Source organism: Hippocampus zosterae, chromosome 7, assembly GCF_025434085.1.
Source record: "Hippocampus zosterae strain Florida chromosome 7, ASM2543408v3, whole genome shotgun sequence".
In the NCBI taxonomy this organism is placed as follows: domain Eukaryota; kingdom Metazoa; phylum Chordata; class Actinopteri; order Syngnathiformes; family Syngnathidae; genus Hippocampus; species Hippocampus zosterae.
In genome coordinates this window covers 16,910,035-16,929,409 of record NC_067457.1, presented here as the reverse complement: position 1 = coordinate 16,929,409, position 19,375 = coordinate 16,910,035, and the positions used below count along the sequence as shown (strand labels likewise).

The window sequence follows — 19,375 nt, the reverse complement described above, 5'->3', positions numbered from 1 at the left end:
GCCAAACGAGATACATATCGAATCATCTTTTATTGGAGAGATGTGTACCCGGACTTCTAATACTACCTGTAACTTGTCCTGTAAGAGCTGAGTAGGAGCAACAGACCAACGTTAACTTCGGACATTAGTGCCAACATTTGTGTCATCATTACTTTTCAAGGTTAGCTTGAACATTAGCTTCCGACATTAGTCCCATCATTAGTTTTCAAAGTTAGCTTGAACATTAGCTTCCAATATTAGTGCCATCATTAGTTTTCAAAGTTAGCTTGAACATTAGCTTCCGATATTAGTGCCATCAGTAGTTTTCAAAGTTAGCTTGAACATTAGCTTCCAATATTAGTGCCATCATTAGTTTTCAAAGTTAGCTTGAACATTAGCTTCCGATATTAGTGCCATCATTAGTTTTCAAAGTTAGCTTGAACATTAGCTTCCGATATTAGTGCCATCAGTAGTTTTCAAAGTTAGCTTGAACATTAGTTTCTGGCAGGGCCTCCAATTTAAGCTTCCGGTGTTATGTTCCAAATGTTGTTACTTTCAGAGTTGCCTGCCACTAATGTTCGCTTCAACCTGACCTCTTTTTGTGATTTTTAAATTTTTATTTTGTAAGATATTTTATTTTATGTGCTGGGTGACGAACATTCACTTAATTGATTACATATATAAAAAATATGTATACATTTGACTTTTTCCACTGAGCTAGGTCGTCATGTCAGCCAACACGCAACAGGAGAGCATACAAAGCTCTCTGATTGGACGAGGTAGTGGAAACCTGATCCGCTGTTGTCGTGACTTCCCGTCTTGACCCGACTTCCCCTTTCTTCTACTTCCTGCTCCTCAGACGTGTTTGCGCCCGTCAAACGCCCGTCCAACGTGAGGCACCTACTCACTCTCACACACACACACACACACACACACACACACACACACACACACACACACACGCTGGCCCCTCCCACACAGGTGAGGTGTCAGAGTCCACGCAGTGATGATGTCATCAGGTGAGTCCATACTTTCCCGTATGACTGACGACTAAAGAGCAGCTCCTTCGTGAATATTATTATTATACCCTTGCTGTTACTTATTAGTACTTGCTTTGGCGTGCGTGTTTAAGTGTGACTTTGTGTTAATGTGTGTTTCTTTGTGTGTTTGTTGGCCCCTCTGTTATTGTTGTTACTTCGGGTTCTTCGTACTTTTTTCTTTTGCATTTAATGTTCTCAAAGACTCGACACATCTGAGTGAGTACAGAAGTTACCAACGTTTGTGTTTCTGAGTGTGTGTTTACGTGTGTGTGTGTGTGCGTGTTGGTTTGCGTTTTAAGGTTCCAGTGAGACAGCATGTCTGCTGTGACGACAAATTCAAGGCCGAGTGAAGCTGCGGTTCATGTGACATTTTCCTCTTCCTCCCTGGTCACTTCATTAGGTACACGGTCCAATGACGCATGCGCTTGTCGTACGCTCACGCATGCATACTGTTTTAATATTTGCTGCACTGCACCTAAAAAAAACGAACAGTGTAATTGTTTGTGTTTGTGTGTGCCGCATTTGTCAGACTCCCGAGAATTTAGCGTCGCCACGGCAACAGCAGACACCGCTTTGGCAGGTGAGAACGCGCGTGTGCACACATAAGCGGGTTTGACCCCTTGACCTCATTGTCGTTTTTTTTCGCGAGGAAGAGGAGGGCGAGCTGGAAAATGAGAAAGACCACGCAGGTGAGGAAGAAGAGTGTGATGACGAAACAACACGTCTCTCATCTTCTTTTCTTTTGTCGTCATGATGGACATGACGGTCACGTCGTCGTCATCAGAGGGATCTTCAAGTGTGGCAGCGGGTAAAGTCAACGACTGATCAATGTATTCCTATCGGCCTAGCCTTCCACTAGCCTAATGCTAACGAGCAAAGTAAAAATCCTTTGACAGAGGTCACGTTCGTGAAATGTATGTGACATCACTTCCTGTCCGCAGCGCGTCCGGTCACTCTGGCGCTGTCGGCGTGTTGTGGGGATGGAGGAAAGAAGAGCACGAGGAAGGTTCTGGTGGCGCCGGTCCTCAGCGTCTCTTTAGGTCAGAATGACACAAACAAAACAACAACTACAAAAAACAACAAAACAACACAAGAAATCATTTTAGTCACTCACAATAAACAAATGTAATCAATATTTAAATGTAAAACTCTTCAACCCAACTTAGCTTAATGCTAACATATAATGGCAAACACCATAGATGGGCTACTAAAAATGAGCATAGTTATTCTGGGATGGTCTACTTCTCCTTACATAGGTGCTGGTTAGCTAAATCAGGAGTCACTGACGTGATTAACCCGTCGGCCTGTTTTAAAAATAATTCCTCGTTATGGGACACAGTCATTTCCTAGGAGGGCTGATGCAAAAGGGATCATTTGAAAAGACAAGTCAGACAAAAATAGCTTCCAATATAGTCGTCACCAAAACGCGTGATTTCATTTGACAAAAAGTTTGCTAGCTTAATGCTAATGTTAATACTGGCTAATGGAAATTAGCATTGGCGCTGTACAAAGGAGCACATTTCTTCTTTGGCAAGTGTGCATGAGCTCTCGCTGAAGTCTTTGTGTGGGTGGTGGTGTCGACGTCGTTCAGGTCGCAGCGAGTCAGGCGACTTCCACTCGGCGTTCCTGTCGCCGTCTCTCGGTGATGAGGACGACGGCGGTCCGGACTTCGACCTCGACGCTATGGAGACTCCCTCGGACAGCGAGTCCCTTCGCTTCCCCATCGATGACCTGGACATGGACGGTGAGAGGGCGCCGCTTCATGATATGCTTGATGAAATTGACGATCCGAAAAAGGCAACGCAAGTAACAGGACGCTGGCGTGTATTTTGCTGCGTTGCAACTAGAATAATGCACTTTACTACTTTCCTGTTAGCCATTTTTAGTTTCCAAATTTATTTCTCAATGTTGCCTCATGCAAAGGACAATCAACGAGAGCTTGCTATAATTTTTTTTTAGATAATCGTTTTTTTAGTATTTGGTATTTTTCCTAAGAAAGTCAAAATATTATGTGACAAAATTTTTTGGAAGAAGGAGTCCTATCGAGCCTTTATGGCTTGTGGGACCCCAGAGGCAGCTGACGGGTATTGACTGGTCAAACGTACCGCGGCTTCGGTGGTCGCCGAGGCAAAAACCCGAGCGTGGGAAGAGTTCGGTGAGGCCATGGAAGCCGACTTCCGGACGGCTTCGAGGAAATTCTGGTCCACCATCCGACGTCTCAGGAGGGGGAAGCAGTGCACTACTAACACTGTGTACAGTGGGGATGGGGCGCTGCTGACTTCGACTCGGGACGTTGTGAACCGGTGGGCAGAGTACTTCGAAGACCTCCTCAACTCCACCAACACGCCTTCCTTGGAGGAAGCAGAGCCCGGGGACTCTGAGATGGGCTCTCCTATCTCTGTGGTTGAAGTCACCGATGTGGTTAAAAAGCTCCTTGGTGGCAAGGCCCCAGGGGTGGATGAGATCCGCCCGGAGTTCCTCAAGGCTCTGGATGTTGTGGGGCTGTCCTGGTTGACACGCCTCTGCAACATCGCGTGGACAACAGGGAGAGTGCCTCTGGATTGGCAGACCGGGGTGATAGTCCCTCTTTTTAAAAAGGGGGACCGGAGGGTGTGTTCCAACTACAGAGGGATCACACTCCTCAGCCTCCCTGGTAAGGTCTATTCAGGGGTGCTGGAGAGGAGGGTCCGTCAGGAAGTCGAGCCTCAGATTGAGGAGGAGCAGTGTGGTTTTCGTCCCGGCCGTGGAACAGTGGACCAGCTCTACACCCTTAGCAGGGTCCTTGAGGGTGTGTGGGAATTCGCCCAACCAGTCTACATGTGTTTTGTGGACTTGGAGAAGGCGTTTGACCGTGTCCCTCGGGGAGTTCTGTGGGGGGTGCTTCGTGGGTATGGGGTACCGAACCCCCTGATACGGGCTGTTCGGTCACTATACCACCGATGTCAGAGTTTGGTTCGCATTGCCGGCAGTAAGTCGGAATCGTTTCCAGTGGGGGTAGGACTCCGCCAAGGCTGCCCTTTGTCGCCGATTCTATTCATAACCTTTATGGACAGAATTTCTAGGCGCAGCCGAAGCGTTGAGGGGGTCCGTTTTGGGGGCCTCAGTATTGCATCCCTGCTTTTTGCAGATGATGTGGTGCTGTTGGCTCCTTCAAACGGGGCTCTCCAACTCTCACTGGAGCGTTTCGCAGCCGAGTGTGAAGCGGTTGGGATGAAAATCAGCACCTCCAAATCTGAAACATTGGTCCTCAGTCGGAAAAGGGTGGAGTGCCCCCTCCGGGTCGGGGAGGAGATCTTACCCCAAGTGGAGGAGTTCAAGTATCTTGGGGTCTTGTTCACGAGTGGGGGTAGGAGGGAGCGGGAGATCGACAGGCGGATCGGTGCAGCGTCTGCTGTGATGCGGACGTTGTATCGGTCTGTCGTGGTGAAGAAGGAGCTGAGCCAAAGGGCGAAGCTCTCAATTTACCGGTCGATCTACGTCCCAACCCTCACCTATGGTCACGAGCTATGGGTCGTGACCGAAAGAACGAGATCCCGGATACAAGCGGCTGAAATGAGTTTTCTCCGCAGGGTGTCCGGGCTCTCCCTTAGAGATAAGGTGAGAAGCTCAGTCATCCGGGAGGGGCTCAGAGTCGAGCCGCTTCTCCTCCACATCGAGAGGAGCCAGATGAGGTGGCTTGGGCATCTGATTCGGATGCCTCCTGAGCGCCTCCCCGGTGATGTGTTCCGGTCATGTCCCACCGGGAGGAGACCCCGAGGAAGACCCAGGACACGCTGGAGAGACTATGTCACCCAGCTTGCCTGGGAACGACTCGGGATCCCCCGGGGAGAGCTGGAAGAAGTAGCTAGGGAGAGGGAAGTCTGGGCTTCCCTGCTAAAGCTGTTGCCCCCGCGACCCGGCCCCGGATAAGCGGTAGATGATGGATGGAAAATTTTTTGGGGGCACTGTGTTTACCTTTTGTTCCACAGAATATTCTTTGCCCTATTTTAAAATCAATTGTCTTATTTTTCCAGAAAAAAATGTGTGCAATATTACCAACATTGTATTTTAAGATGTTTCTTTTTTTTAAAACGAGAATTAAACAAACAAACAAAATCTTTGGGGAGAAAAAAGAAAACTTCTACGATTATGCGAATACCTGTACAGTTTTTTTTCCACAGATACAATTTATTAAATGTGATGACGATTTGTTGAGTGCAGCTGACTCAGGCGGGCGTGGCCCGGCGTCAGGGATGGAGGCGGAGCCTTCGGGTCTGGGAGCGCTGGAGCGCGACGATGTGGTGGACAGCCAGGGCACTAGGTGGCGCTCGTTCTCCGCCGGAACCGCGCCGCACGACGGACGAGTCAACATGAGTGTGCTGGAACCTTTCCTCCGGGTTTTATCACACGGGGGTACGTGCACCCGCACCCGCACCCGCAACCGCACCTGCGCACACATGCCCATGATATCCCGAAACGTAACATCTCACCTGTCTCTTCAGGTTACTATGGCGACGGCATGAATGACATCATCGTGTTTTCCTCTTGTTACCTGCCTGAGAACTCGCTGGAAAATTATCACTATGTGATGGACAACCTCTTCAGGTCAGTCGCACGCGCGCAGCCGCACACGCGCACACCACTTGATTCAAGTCCGTGTGTGTGTGTGCGTGTTTCAGATACTTGGTAGGCACGTTGGAGCTGATGGTCCGTGAAAACTACGTGATTGTTTTTCTTTGCGCCGGCGGTCATAAGGACAACCTGCCAGGGATCGGTTGGCTCAAGGAATGTTACCACACCATCGCATGGAGGTCAGCACGCACACACAGAAAGACAAAAAACGGGCAAAACAAACAAAAAAAAAACAACCTCCACATACACAATGAAGAACCAAATTCAAAACCATACACACAGTTAAACACGCACACGCCACTCATCCGTTCATCTCGCTTGCCTGCATCACCTCGCGTTGTCCAGCAGGGGGCATTAAACTGCCTTTTAATAGTGCGGCCGACGGAGTGAGTCGACCATTTTGTTGTGTCATTGAATGTGGAAGAGCCAATGACGTCATTAACAGCGACCAAATACTGTAAGAAAACTATTTTCACTTTACTGATGAGTCAAAGAGCAATCGAAAGAATAAATTCAGGTAGTCATTGATGGGTGATTCCAAGGGCAGTTGCCCGTTGCCTTGCTAATGTGAGAAAATTTGCAAAGGAGGCGAGCTTGCCTTATGTCCTATGTGTGTGTGTGTGTAGTCTGAGGAAGAATCTGAAAGGCATGTTCGTGGTTCATCCCACATGGGCCATCAAAACACTCATCACCATCATCAAACCCTTTATCAGGTCAGCTCCTCGCCATCGTCGCGCCGCCGCCAACACACGTAGACGTGTAAACATAGACGTGCGGACGTAGACGCCGTGAACCCTTCTCGCTGAGGTCAGAAGGTTCCACGGAAGGAGGCAAACCTTGACTTTCGCTTTCTCCTTCTCCTTCACGCAGTTCAAAGTTCAGCAGGAAGCTGCAGTTCGTCGGCAGCCTTCGGGAACTTTCAGCTCTGCTGCCCACTCAGCACATGCAGATCCCCGAATGCGTCACCATGTGAGTGAGTCGCTTGGTGCCGTGGCAGGAGGACCAGGAAGAGGATGAAGACGATGATGCAGATTGATGTTTTTCCTCCCTGCAGGTATGACAACAACCTGTCCAGATGAACACGTCGCCGGTGCGATTTCGGCGGGGCCGTGACGCTGCCTCAGCGGTCTGGTCACCAGCGTTCTAAACATATGTACTCAAGGTTCACGTCAGAATTTTTGAATCGGAGTAATATTCTTTGACATAAATTTGAATAATTTTCTACAAATACTTCTGTATAATATATAAATGTATATATGTGTGTGTGTGTGTGTGTGTACACACACACTGGTGCTCCGATTTCTCAGAAAAGTATGTGACGGGCATGTATTTTATTGTCACAAAAAACGGTCACGCGCGGCTCGTACTTGCGCCGCAAATCAAGCAAAAATGCCGCCGTGTGGAGGTTTGATGTGATTTGTGTGTAATCGGAATACCGTATTTTCACGACTATTAGGCGCCATTAAAAGTCTTCAATTTTCTCCAAAATGGACAGGACGCCTTATGATGCGGAGCGTCTTGTGTATGCACCCAGTTCCAAAATCTGACTGACAGCCGACACGCTGTTTATATAGAGAAAAGGCGGAAGTGAGTATGGACAGCCGGGCGGCAAAGAAGTCGGCCAATCAGTGAAGAGTGGGCGTGTACATATACATATATGGAGAGACAGAGAGAGAGAAAAGGCTGACGTGAGTGAGGACAGGCATGCGGCGAAGAAGTCCGCCAATGAGTGAAGGGTGGGCGTGTAAGTGGACGCTAAAGGGACGTCCAAAGCAGGTACCAACACTTGTGTAAATTGTGGCTATGTGCATTATTGCAAAACTACTTCGGTTTTGGTTTCTAAGAACCCCCGAAAATAAATTCTGTGAGAGGCAGCGCCGGGCGAGTTACGCCACAATTTGCGAATGGATTGTGGCTGCTTGAACGAACGTGTCTGCTTGTACTGATGTTTGAGCTTTTGGCAAAGCCGGCATCATTTCTGTGGAGCCGCATGGCCATGACAGTGACTCTGACAACGAGAGGGAACGCGGCGTTTTTGATGGATTACCGGTACTTGCACAATTGTTCAATTCTGATATAGTAAAACACTGTACGCTGGCTAAATAAAATACAACCGCTACCGTATGCTTCAAGCCACCGTATCATGTTGGTGTGTGAATTTTAATTTAATTTGTATTTATTTTTGTTTTTTGGACTAAGTGCAAAGAATGTTTTCTTCTTTTTTAATGGAATGTTTCAAGTTGTTCATTGTGTAAGTGAATGGAGTTGCTAACACCTTCCTCATGTTTATGGCAGGACAGGAAACACTGCAGCCATTCAGGGCACAGGAAAACCTTGTGTGTGTGTGTGTGTGCGTAGTGTAGTCAGGAAGGAGGAGGGAAGGCAGGCGTAGAGGAAGGAAGTGAGGAGGTCTGCTGAGGAAAGCCCATAAACAGGAACACAGAGCACGATGGCTGTGTCCAAATTCATAGGCTGGACCCTCAAAGGCTGCATCCCCCCCACACATGACGTCACTTCCGGTGCGACTTGACCGCGCGTGGTGTTCAAATTCACATTTAGTCTGTCCAAATTGGTAAATTGGCCACGCTTTATCTGGTCCACGGAGGAGCCTTTCAAGAGGGTCGGAAGACCCAGCCTGCCGACTGTCTTTCTAGAATTTGGAAAGCACGTGTTGCACCAGAAGTGACGTCATGTGGCGGGAAAATGCAGCCTTCGCAGGGACCCGGCCGATGAATTTGGACACAGTTAAACTTGTTTTTCTCGTTAGCTCTCTGCTGCGCTAGAAGCCTGTTTGACAATGTGTAGTTAATGGGTGCCCTCTAGTGGTACGCAAAAGAATCACTGCATGACAGCGCATCTTGTCATCGTGGCTTCAATTTTCTCACAGATTTTGCTATCGGTGTGCATGTCACCATGGTGGACAATATTACACACGCCTTTGACCTGCTCGATGATAAACCCTCGGACCGACTTACTCGTTCGTGTTGGTCATGATTGCGCGACGGAGCAGACATGGAGCAGGGGTGGCCAACCAGTCAGAGACTAAGAACCATTTTTTATTGTGTTACTGCAAAGAGTCACATGGCTTATATGCGCGTGCGCGCGCACGCACACGCACACACGAGCTGCAGTGGTTACTCCTTGGATCAGCTTGCTACATACAGTATTTGAGCGAAGATCGACTTTTGAAACGACGAACCTCCCGTCATTGACCCGCACGTGCAAGCATATACACAAACACGCTCACCGAGATTAGCGACAGCCGGAACTTCATACATAGAAAGTCCCCCCCCACACACACAAGCCCCCACCCCCCCTCATTTCCTCCTCCCAACGCTCGCGCTTGATTTGGGACCAGTCCGCTAGCTCCGAGTTGATCGCGATTGACGTATTGGCCACCCCTACCTTTAAAGCTGACTAGCTTAGCGCCGAGTACAGTTGTTTGTGATTTAGTTGTCATCTGATTGGTTGTCCTGTATGTCAATCAACTAAAGGGCTTGACGCTATAGGCTGATGTAGTTAGTTCCGTGTATTTAACGCCGTTGTTTGAATGGCAGCGCCACCGCCGAGGCGTTTTCGACCCTTGTCATGAGATAGCCCGGGAGCCGCATCGAACCAGCCAAAGAGCCACATGCGGCTCGCAAGCCATGGGTTGGCCTCCCCTGCCATAGAGACTTTCCACTCACATTTTCTTTGTCTTAAAGGAAGCTCAGATGCTAAGCTAACCCATTTTAGAATTGTGGGAGTTAAAAAAAATATATATATTTTTTTAAATATATAATAACAGGGACAAGATGCCAAGTGCTAATCAGAAGGCTAAGATTCCAACCTAGAAACCTCACGACTGTCAGGATATGTTCACCTCAAAGGCCACTTTTTCCTTTTAGTTTTTAAACCTCGCAGGGACGTACGGCGGTGACTTCAGTGAACAGCTTATCGTGTGATCAGGCTACAGCAGGTGTCACCAACATTTTTGAGGGTGAGAGCAACTTCATGTGTACCGATTGTGTGAAGGGCTACCAAATTGATACACGTCTGAAATAACATATTTGTCCAAAATACCTTCAATAATATGAGGATGTGTTATTTTTAATACTTGATGATTTAAATTGTCAGACTTTGATCGTGTTTCGAAATGTCTCACAGTACTGCCAATGTTTGCATTTTTAAATCATAATTTCTACTAGCAAATCACAATGTCCAGGCACTGGCGGGCTACTCAAGTGGTCTTCACGGGCTACCTGGTGCCCGCGGGCACCATGTTGGTGACCACTGGGCTACAGGGTACAGGAAAGGGTTAAAACAAGCCCAACCACTAAAACATAGTTTCATGATGTCACCATGTACTGTAAGGAAGCACCATTTCTACACAGACTATTTCCTACGCCTGTCTCCATGACAACACACACACACATATTTTCATGGCATCAGATAATGTTACGTTTCCTTCTGGAACTCGTCCCCTAATCTGACCTTGAACCCTCTTTCAAGTTTCATCATGTTCTCTTATGTCATCCCCAGACGCATGGCGCACACAGCATTACAGCAGCTTTGCTTTGTGCCCAGCTGTTACTAATAAAGCGTGCTCGCGCGCACACACACACACACACACACACTCACAGCAGAAAAAAAAAACACGCAATCACAGACAGACCGAAACTCATGCAGACGTGGAAAAATACACGCACGGATGCATATGCACACACAATTTCATAGATGGAGAAACACACACGCACACAGATCATGCACAGACAGACGCAGAGAGAAAAACGCACACTCACACACACAGACACACGCAAAAACGACGACGACCGCGCGTCGTTCGGCCGAACTCGTTGAAAAAGCGCAACCGCTGGAAGGAAGCGTGGGTCTTTCTTTATTCATCAGTTACATAACCAGCAGGCGGAGCTTAGCTTAGCAAGCAAGTGCGTGCGGACGGCCTTGCGTAAGCAAAAACGTCACTTGGGAGATGTCAACATGATCTGGAGGTGACCCTGAGCTTCTGTGGAGGTCAAAGTTCATTTGAAATGCAAACGTATCGACGCACTGACGTCTTTTGAAAAAGATAAATTGTCAATAGATAAACCCAAAAATAAAAACAATTGAAAAATCCCTCAAAAAGCTCACACGAGCGAATTGTCCCGTCACGTTCGCGTCCGAGTGGCGATCACATGACCTGAAAGCACATAAAAATCATCCATCGAGAAGTTAAGGAGGCGGTCACATGACCTGTCAGTCTTTGAAAGAGGAACGTCCTCCAGTGCATCAGACTGCCGTGTCGCCACGCAAGCCGTGACTGACTTATGAGCGCAAAGCATCCTGGGAACTTGAAATGCGATCACCGATGGAGCAGGGAATGCTGGGAAATTTTTTTGAAGAAAGGGGACTGTGGCAAACTGAGTCCAGTGGTGTTGCGTGAGCGCTAACGTCCTCGCTCAAGTTCATCCCCTCCCGAGTTGGTCCGCGTCAGAATGAAAGGTGGAAGACTGCACAGGTTCGGCTTCTTTGGCGACAGGCTTTGCTCACAGGGACGGTGCCCCCCCCCAACCCCAAAGGGGGCCGGACGGAATGTGGGCGTGTCACCGCCGAGAGGACAGTCAGCGCCGTGGTACGCCTGACAAAAGAGAGAGAGCGTGTCGGCCACTTCATTTCATTACCAGCCAATTCTAGACCAAATCTGAAAAGACGTTTAGAAACGTCTTTGGGAGTGAATGAGTTAAAAGGGTCGCGGTATAGCGCCACCTAGGAAATTAAGAAGGCAAAGGAGAGAGGAGAAAAAAGCGAACGCGGAGAAGACGAGTCAAGCGGGAGAAGAGAGGCAGAAAGAAGAAAAAAATGATTCGCCGAAGAAGAGGAAGGATGGAGAACAGCTTGGTATGGAGGAGCGGGGAAAAAGAAGTCAAGAACTTTACCGGCTACAAAAGGCTGTTTCTGCCGTTCATGTTTGGACATTTCGACCTCATCTGCTCCTGAACGGACCCCGACTGCACACACACACACAACACACACACACACACACACGCCACGTGAAACCACAACTGGTGAGCGATTGTGCGTTTGTCGGCCGCCGGTCCTTACGGGCTGGCGTCCGTCGGCCATCTCTCCCGAGCCGATGTGGGTCAGGTGGATGAAGTTTGTCGGCTCACCGATCATGCTGCGGTCAATCCTCCGTCTCCTCCGCTTCTAGAAACACACACGCGGGGGTGAGCGTGATCGGCAAAAGGGAAAAGGCATCGTTTGGATGCTTTTTGACGGGGGTGGGGTCGGGGGGTGTCGCCTCTCCACCAAAGCCACATGCGGAAACCGACCGACGTTCCCGAACGCCTCTCCAGATTACATTAGCAACCAGTCGGTGACAAGGAGCACCCGAATTGGATTTCAAGAATGCGCAAGTGCCCGGCAACAAGTTCAGGGTGCGCAACGCAATTCACCCATACCCCCCCCCCCCCCAAAAAAAAACGTCAGTCAGTTGCATCTTCAATCAAGCATGGCTGCTTTTGCTTTCCATCCCTTGGCAAGTTTTCAACTGGATTCGCAGCTCGAATACCCGGTGAGAAGTATTCAACCCCAAAAACTAAAAACTTCCCCCGACTGCCCAGCAGCTCAAAGGAAACTCACGCATCAACTTCCCTGAGAGTGAGCTCATCAGCGTGTGTGTGTGTGTGTGTGTGTGTGTGTGTGTGTGTGTGTGTGTGTGTATTGTTACCATGTCACAATAGAACAAAGAGAAAAGTCTAAAAATAAAAGCGGTGCTGGTGGTGTCAGCATCCTGTGAGCCCTTTCACAATAATAAGCATCATCATCATCATCATCATCGTTTTGGGCAGAGTGGCGAAGTTGCCGGTTTCAATCGGATTTTTGTTTGTTCTTCTCCTCGCGCCCACGTTCCCGAAAGGTGCAAACATGAGCCCTGGTCACTGGTCTTGTCGGGTGACCGGTCTCGTTTGTCGATATGTGCGACTGGTCGCCAGATGGGATAGACTCCAGCTCATTCAAATGAGGCCGATGTGGAAAACGGCGTCTTACCGGCGGCGCTTTAGCCGTGACGCAACAAGCCATCTTGTGCCAGAATTCGCTCATGCCGAAGGCCGCCCTAGACCAGGAAGTGCAACCGGCGGCTAAACCCGGAACGCGCGGGAGGCAAAACGGTCCAGCCTGCCTGACAACCGCTGAGCTTGTTTCCGCGCTGGACCTGCAAAAAAACCCCAAAAAAAACCAAGATGCCTTGTCAGCAAAAATTCAAGTGGCTAGCAAGTTTCACATACACCTCGAGTGAAGTACAAAACAGAAAAAAACGGGACAAATAAGGTACCGTAATGCCCTTGCATGTGGGCAAGGAGAGCCACGTATGCAGTTGTTGTTCATCTTTTTCAACCAATGGCTTCCGATTGGAGCCCGTTTGGCTGAATTCCTCAGTCGGCCTTGGTGAAAACGTCATTCGCGGAATGGATGATATTCCCATGTTTGCCTTTCTTATTTGTTGCCGCAGGACGCGAGCGATTTGCATTTTGGGCTCATCTGTCAAACATTTTCACCTGGCCGGATTATGTGCGCTTGCAAATATCGGTGCGTTTTTCTGCCAAGTCGGAGGACAAAAACACACACGCGGAGTGTGTGAGTAAACACTGGGTGGGGTCCAAACTTGCCACAGGAAGGCTTTCGTTTGCACATGCAACCTCTATTTGAATGAAACTTGAATGCAAGTGAACACGCGCGTCTTCACGTTTGGGTGACAAGGTCCAACGTCGGCGCTTATGTCTGTTTTTGGTGTTGACGGACAGATAGCTGGCACGTTTTCTCCTTAGACTTGATTTGTATCCAATGTGCGCTGACTGTAGTCATCGGACATATATTTTATGCTCCTCTTTAAGATGGTTTCCAGTTTTGTTTGTTTAAAAAAAAACAAACAAACAAACACGTGTACAAAATAAACCCTTTCAGGGACAGCGGTTACTACAGTGGACAGCTTATCATGTTATCAGCTGATCATTATTGGTGCATGAAAGGGTAAACCAACTTATGATGGTGGGGGACGGACAAAAATCAAACGCAAAAAAAAAAAAAAAAAAAGGTCAAGCTTAACTCATTCACTCCCAAAGACGTTTCTAAACGTCTTTTCAGACTTGGTCTAGAATTGGCTGGTACTGAATGAGTTTAAAAACACCACAAAATCGGCATCAAAACAATGCATTGAGGCACACATAAAGCCATCGCTGAATAAAAATTTGCATTTGATCAGTGAAATATTATTCTTGGAATTTGCCCCACCCCTTCCAAATAAAATGAAATGAATTGATGAGTACGCGCGATTTTCCCCATCCAAGCGGCTATTTCTTCTTTCATTTTTCCGCCGCTATTGCGCTTTGCTGGCGTTTTCCGGAATGCTGCGGTGAAGGTTGGGGCATATGATAAAGCAGGAATGTGTGAGCAACAAGCAGCTTCACGCTCGTCGACAGGAATGTTCCCGCGAACGCCGCAGGGACCAGCAACACGTCCGCAGACGTCGGATTGATCTTTGGCGCTCATGTGATCGGCGTCGGCGTAGATGGGAGAGGACGACAAGACAATCATGACCTTGCTTGCTTGCTTGCGTGTGCGCGCGTGTGTCCCATGACCAGTTTCGCCAACTCATTTTGCGGGATTGTCGCTTTCTGTGTTGCCACAGAGTGATGATGTCATTGCGTAGTTATGTCAAAGAATATTACTCGGATTACAAAATTGTCATCTGGGTAGTAAAATGTGCAGCCCCCCCCCCCAACTATACCATCAGCTCTCACAACGAGGCGCTCTAAAACAGCAACGCTTTCATCATTTTACAGGCAAAGGCAAAGCTAGCTAGCTAACTGTATGTCGTAACTGCTAGTACAAACAAAGATGCTCAAGTTGATGTTTTGCGGGCCGCGTCACCGTAGCGTCACTGGTGAAAATGAGTTTCAAAGCGCCGTAAGGCCACAAATCGCACCAATAATTGATAACCTGGAACCTGATAACATGATAAGCTGTCCACTGTATTGACAGCTGTCCCTGAAAAAGGTTAAAGGTTATTTAAAATCTCTGTATTAACTTTCCGGGGTCTCTGAAGGAAGAAAACGTGCTCAGCTCCCACTTGATGAGACGATAACAAAATACGGGTTGAGGTCAAAGGTCAGACAGGTCAACCGACTCACTTCCTGTTCCCGACCGAGCGCGTCAGTGGAAGGAGAAGTTACAGTGGCAAAACATGAACACTGACGCTGGGGTCGTCGTGGCAACGGTCAACAAAGGAAAATAAGGGGCAGGCAGTACCACACGGACGACGACAACAAGCAAACAAAGCCGCTTCCTCAAAAACGAGTTACAACCACGACATACTGTATGTCCTCGCCGCCGCCACATAAACGCGAACCTTCAATTTCCAAAGGAGGCTCACAACAATGAATTGATCATCAAATGAATCAACAGTAAATCTTCTCCACTTTCTATTCTCCTCCATGAAAGCAGACTGATTGTGTGTTTTGCCTTGAAATACGACACTGGCGATCATTAACTTTGTGTTTGTAGACATTAGCAAACATTGCAAATAAGTCATCAGCGATATGATATGCTTTTTCTGGACTGTTTGAAATAATATTTTTAAACAATTTTTTTGGAATAAAGGAATGATTTCAATTCTGATTCATTAAAAATCATAAACACATCTGTTATTAAGATACATGTTAGTTGTAGCCCTTAAATGCACTAACGCATTAAATATCAGATCGATCAGATAGATTGATCATTATTAAGACAAACCATTTTGTACAGCATTTAATACGTAGATGTTATGAATGGTTAACACTGATTAAATGGAGTATGAATGACAAAATGTTCAATTATACTTTTCGGATCCATTTGATTGGATGTATTCATTATTGATACCCATGTATTACATTTCCGTTGCAAATGATCCCAGGGACACCCTGGACCGGTCGCCATCCAAAGACGACATTCATACTCACATCCTTCAGTGAGGCGACAAACATGCTCATTGGTTTTGTGCCAGAAGTCCACACAGGAAGATTGGACAACCATTTTACAACAATTCAATGTGACCCTTGAGCAAGCATACTGATCTCGCTCACTGTGACTCCGCCCCTCACCCTAATCTGGTCCTGACTTGATTTGAACTCGTTTCAATCTTCCAACAAATTAAAAAGAAAAAGAAAACGCATTTCTTTGTAAATTTAGACAAACCGATACGAACTGCCACTGAATTTATTTTCCTGGCGTTTAACCAAGCGCCGCTTGAATGCGTTGCTTGACAAATCAAACTGATCTGAGAGCTGCCAGCGGTGAGCTGTCAATCATGAACGGCTCCCTTCATCTGAACTTTGACACATTCCAGGAAGGGCAACTAAAGAAGAAAAAAGAAGTGCAACAAACTCACCTGACTCGCCAACAAGCAGACGGAAAACTGGAAGTGATTGCACGTCCAACTCGTACCTCTGTCGCATTGACTCGATGCTAGACGAGTCTTTCTTACTTGAGTGGGCTTTCTTTTTTCTTCTTTGGATTTTTTTTCCTTCTTGAGGCGCGGCCCCAAGCAGGAAGTCCCGCCTCCCGGTTCCCGCCCAAGCGAGCAGCGGCGCAAAGCCGTCCGACCCCGATGTCGCCCCCTGTCGACTATTTATCATCCCTGCGGCAGGAACCCCACCCAAAGCACGTCAGTGACGTCAGCATTTCATGTGAACAAATGCAAAGGCGTCTCATCACATTAAAGTCATTTGAAGCCCATTAAAAAACAACAAACAAACAAAAATTAAAATAACAATGATGATAGTCTACCCTTTAGATGACGGGACACACGGCTGTTGCGCGCATGCGCAGCTTCCACACCTTGTCAGTCCGGAAATCTAACGGAAACAAACAATACAAATAAATATCAGTGTAAATTGTACAAGGCAGAATTAAAAGAGTACAATTTGTCATAGTTGTACTATGTTTACACTAATATCTCCATTAAATACTAATATCAGTGATATTAGGCTGATTCAAGGTGCCGTATAACTGAAATGTAGCTCCCTTCTGTTGTGCTGTACCGGAAGTAGTCGTGTTTGTCTACACGAACTTCACTGAGTTGCACATCGATGCTCATTTTCAACCTGCGGTCAACAGCGTCGGCCTTCTTGTTCATCCGTTCATCTTCATCTTTAGGGAAGCAGCTCGACTACAAAGAACGATCGGCAACATTTGCACACTGGTAGCAGGTGATGTTCTGTTTTATTTCACTCGCAGATGGATTCCTTCAGGCCTCCTGATGACAAATGTCCTCGTTTCATTCATTGCTTCCATCCGCGACAGTTAAACGTTTTGATACGAAGAAAAAGAATATCGCGTTCTATTCGTTGACATTTCAAGAGAAACGAAGTCAAGTGAGCAAGACATTTGCAGCTTTTTGCTGTCATCTTCGAGAATTGTCTTTTTCTGTATTTTTTTTTAATCTTGGCCAACGCCTTAAAATTAACATCCAATGCGAATGGCGACCGCAGAAAAGAAGCCTAATTGGTCGGTTGATTGATTGCGCATTGCCAGAATGAGTGCAATGAACAATTTTCCACTCGTCGACAAATGTGTCCATCCATCCTCGCAATTGCTGACCTCTTGTTGCGCGTCAATTTTGACGAGACAAGAAAGACCGCATGAAGAGAAAAAGCACGTACAGTAAAACAAATCATAAACAAATGAGCACGTAAAGCTAAAATAAATCATGAACAAATGCGCACGGTATACAAATCAGTCCAGAACGGTGGACTGATGGTTCCGAATTTGAATCTCTTTTTAAAAAAATATATAATATGCGTGTTATGGAGTGAAGACCATTTTTTTGTATACAAGTGCAAATGGCGTCGTTAGTACTGTTTTAGGGGCGCTGAAACCCCCCTAAAATATTTCTTAGCCCATTAAATTATTTGGTTGCCTTTTGTTGATTGATTGATCAATAAATCAAACTGGGCATAATATGTGCCCTGATACTGACAGGCAACATTATTCGTCTTGATTTTCCCTGATTTAATTTTTGTCTGTGGACTGGTGAGCAGTTCATCATTTCATTATATTTGTCCTGCAATTGACTGGTGAACAGTCCGTTGTTTTTAAGTTCATGACCCATGATCGGCAACCAACAGGCCAGTCCTTTATAAAGTATGTATCTTCACAATGGCTAGCGACCAATCACGGCTAGTTGCCCGAAGTGAGATAGGCCCCATCTTACTGGCGACCGCTCAGCTGTGTTCCAGTTTAACGATGATGGAGAAATCAAGCAGCCAGTACGACTCGTTCCTGTTCTGGAGGCAACCCATCCCGGCCCTGGACCTTTCCGAGCTGCGGGAGCTGGGCTTGCTCGATGGACCTCGCAACCAGGCCCGTGATGAGCTGATTGGACGGGACCCGCACGTGAGTGGGCGGGACTAAAGACGCAGCCTAAGAGCAGTTAGTTGCCAATGTTTATTGAGCCGAGTCACATATTTGACATGAGAAAAATATGACGTGGCGTTTCTCCCACATTCCAAAAAACACGCACCATAGATTAACACTCCAAATTGTTCCCAAGGCGTGATTGTGAGCGCTAATGGTTGTTCATCTATCTGTGCCTTGGCTGGCAACCGGTTCAGGGTGTACTCCGCCGACTGCCCGAAGATGGCTAGGATGGGCTCCAGCACGCCCCCCTTGAGAGGATAAACAGATTAGAAAATTGATGGATGGACTTGCACCGTTTGTCCACTGGATGGCGCTGTGATTCCATCTGACCCCAAAAGCAACATGGTCGTCCCAGTTCTCCTGTCACGTGTGAAAAACTGCCAAACTGCCAAATTTTGAACAACAAAGGTGGATTATTCTTTTACGTTTGTGCACCAGAAACTAACCACGATATTACTTTAAAAAAACTCTGCTTCTCTACTAACAGCATCAGCAACAAATGGAAAGACTGCCTCAGATTAATTCGATTATCAATTCAGTTGTTGCAAATTAATACATTGATTGTGACACCTTCAGCTCAGTCATGAACAGATTCACGTTCGACCGTTTATGTAACTGTGGATGCACATTAATTGATGGTAATCTTTGTGAACAGAGAACTATTTTTGTCCTGCCAAATATCGGCATCACCCTGAGAAGAATACATTTCCCCTCACTCCACCTGATTTCTCACAACATGCTATAATTGGTCTGACATCACTGCATTTGAGGTCGAAGGTCACACGTGTTTGCAATGACGATCAATTGTGTGCAGGAGGAGGAGCTGACCGAGTTTTCTGCCTTCAACTACTGGAGGGATCCAATCGCCGATGTGGACGTGTTGCTGGCAGACCTCAACCTGTTGCTCTGAGCCCCGCCCTCAACCTCTGACCCCTCGCCCCCTCCTAGGAAGCATGGTTAGAAAGCTGTCGTGATGTCACTTTAAGTTGCTGCATGTTGTCATGTGAGCCTGCAAACCGACAGCTTAGCTTATCACTTTTGTAATTATATTGCTTTATTTTTCAAAGTCCAAACTCAGTTTCCATATTAATATATTTTATGATGTCTTGATGTATTTATTTCTTGCTGCTGATTTGATGTTTCACTCTGATCCGGCATCACACCGAAGCCACTGGACAAGAGAAACATGTTTGCCTTCTGAATGTACCAATGGCAACAATTAAATTGATTTCCTTTTATTGTACCAGGATTAATCTGTTCTCAACTGCCTCAAATGAAACAAGATTACAATCCAGATAAACAATAGCTAC

The 19,375-nt window shown here is 47.0% G+C and overlaps 4 protein-coding genes across 6 annotated transcripts in view; 2 read left to right on the top strand and 2 right to left on the bottom strand.

The window, feature by feature from the left end:
• Positions 1-19,375, bottom strand: part of LOC127604114 (H-2 class I histocompatibility antigen, D-D alpha chain-like) — a 190,500-nt gene that overhangs the window by 158,206 nt on the left and 12,919 nt on the right. The gene's annotated exons all lie outside the window — the stretch shown is intronic.
• Positions 1,426-7,962, top strand: LOC127604210 (BCL2/adenovirus E1B 19 kDa protein-interacting protein 2-like). The gene is given in 12 exon segments (XM_052071227.1): positions 1,426-1,516; positions 1,519-1,599; positions 1,673-1,708; positions 1,804-1,827; positions 1,961-2,059; positions 2,611-2,763; positions 5,220-5,411; positions 5,501-5,603; positions 5,678-5,809; positions 6,257-6,343; positions 6,501-6,599; positions 6,685-7,962. Coding segments are annotated over 12 exon segments (1,116 nt in total). The 5' UTR covers positions 1,426-1,431; the 3' UTR covers positions 6,710-7,962.
• cdc42se1 (CDC42 small effector 1) lies at positions 10,491-16,239 on the bottom strand. The gene is made up of 6 exons (XM_052071346.1): positions 16,036-16,239; positions 12,657-12,822; positions 11,709-11,813; positions 11,543-11,614; positions 10,860-11,244; positions 10,491-10,806 (listed from the first exon to the last, which is right to left on the bottom strand). Exons 2-4 carry the CDS (start codon positions 12,708-12,710, stop codon positions 11,546-11,548), a joined length of 228 nt encoding a protein of 75 aa, XP_051927306.1. The 5' UTR covers positions 12,711-12,822; positions 16,036-16,239; the 3' UTR covers positions 10,491-10,806; positions 10,860-11,244; positions 11,543-11,545.
• Positions 16,689-19,308, top strand: mllt11 (MLLT11 transcription factor 7 cofactor). Of its 3 annotated transcripts, XM_052071345.1 has the most exons (4): positions 16,711-16,855; positions 17,774-17,789; positions 17,874-18,041; positions 18,880-19,308. In XM_052071345.1, exons 3-4 carry the CDS (start codon positions 17,892-17,894, stop codon positions 18,973-18,975), a joined length of 246 nt encoding a protein of 81 aa, XP_051927305.1. In that variant the 5' UTR covers positions 16,711-16,855; positions 17,774-17,789; positions 17,874-17,891; the 3' UTR covers positions 18,976-19,308. The 3 variants fall into 3 exon arrangements, with proteins under 3 accessions (XP_051927304.1, XP_051927303.1, XP_051927305.1); XM_052071344.1 differs by lacking the exon at positions 17,774-17,789 and having other exon boundaries at positions 16,689-16,855; positions 17,885-18,041; XM_052071343.1 differs by lacking the exon at positions 17,774-17,789 and having other exon boundaries at positions 16,689-16,855.

Bases quoted from the DNA above. Each gene is read 5' to 3' on its own strand.
- cdc42se1 (XM_052071346.1), bottom strand. From the start codon at position 12,710: ATGAGCGAATTCTGGCACAAGATGGCTTGTTGCGTCACGGCTAAAGCG. The intron at 11,814-12,656 runs GTAAGACGCCGT...GTGTGTTTCTAG, and splicing joins TCACGGCTAAAGCGCCGCCG to AAGCGGAGGAGACGGAGGAT. The intron at 11,615-11,708 runs GTAAGGACCGGC...GTGTGTGTGCAG, and splicing joins TGGCCGACGGACGCCAGCCC to TCGGGGTCCGTTCAGGAGCA.
- mllt11 (XM_052071344.1), top strand. From the start codon at position 17,892: ATGATGGAGAAATCAAGCAGCCAGTACGACTCGTTCCTGTTCTGGAGG. The intron at 18,042-18,879 runs GTGAGTGGGCGG...AATTGTGTGCAG, and splicing joins TGATTGGACGGGACCCGCAC to GAGGAGGAGCTGACCGAGTT.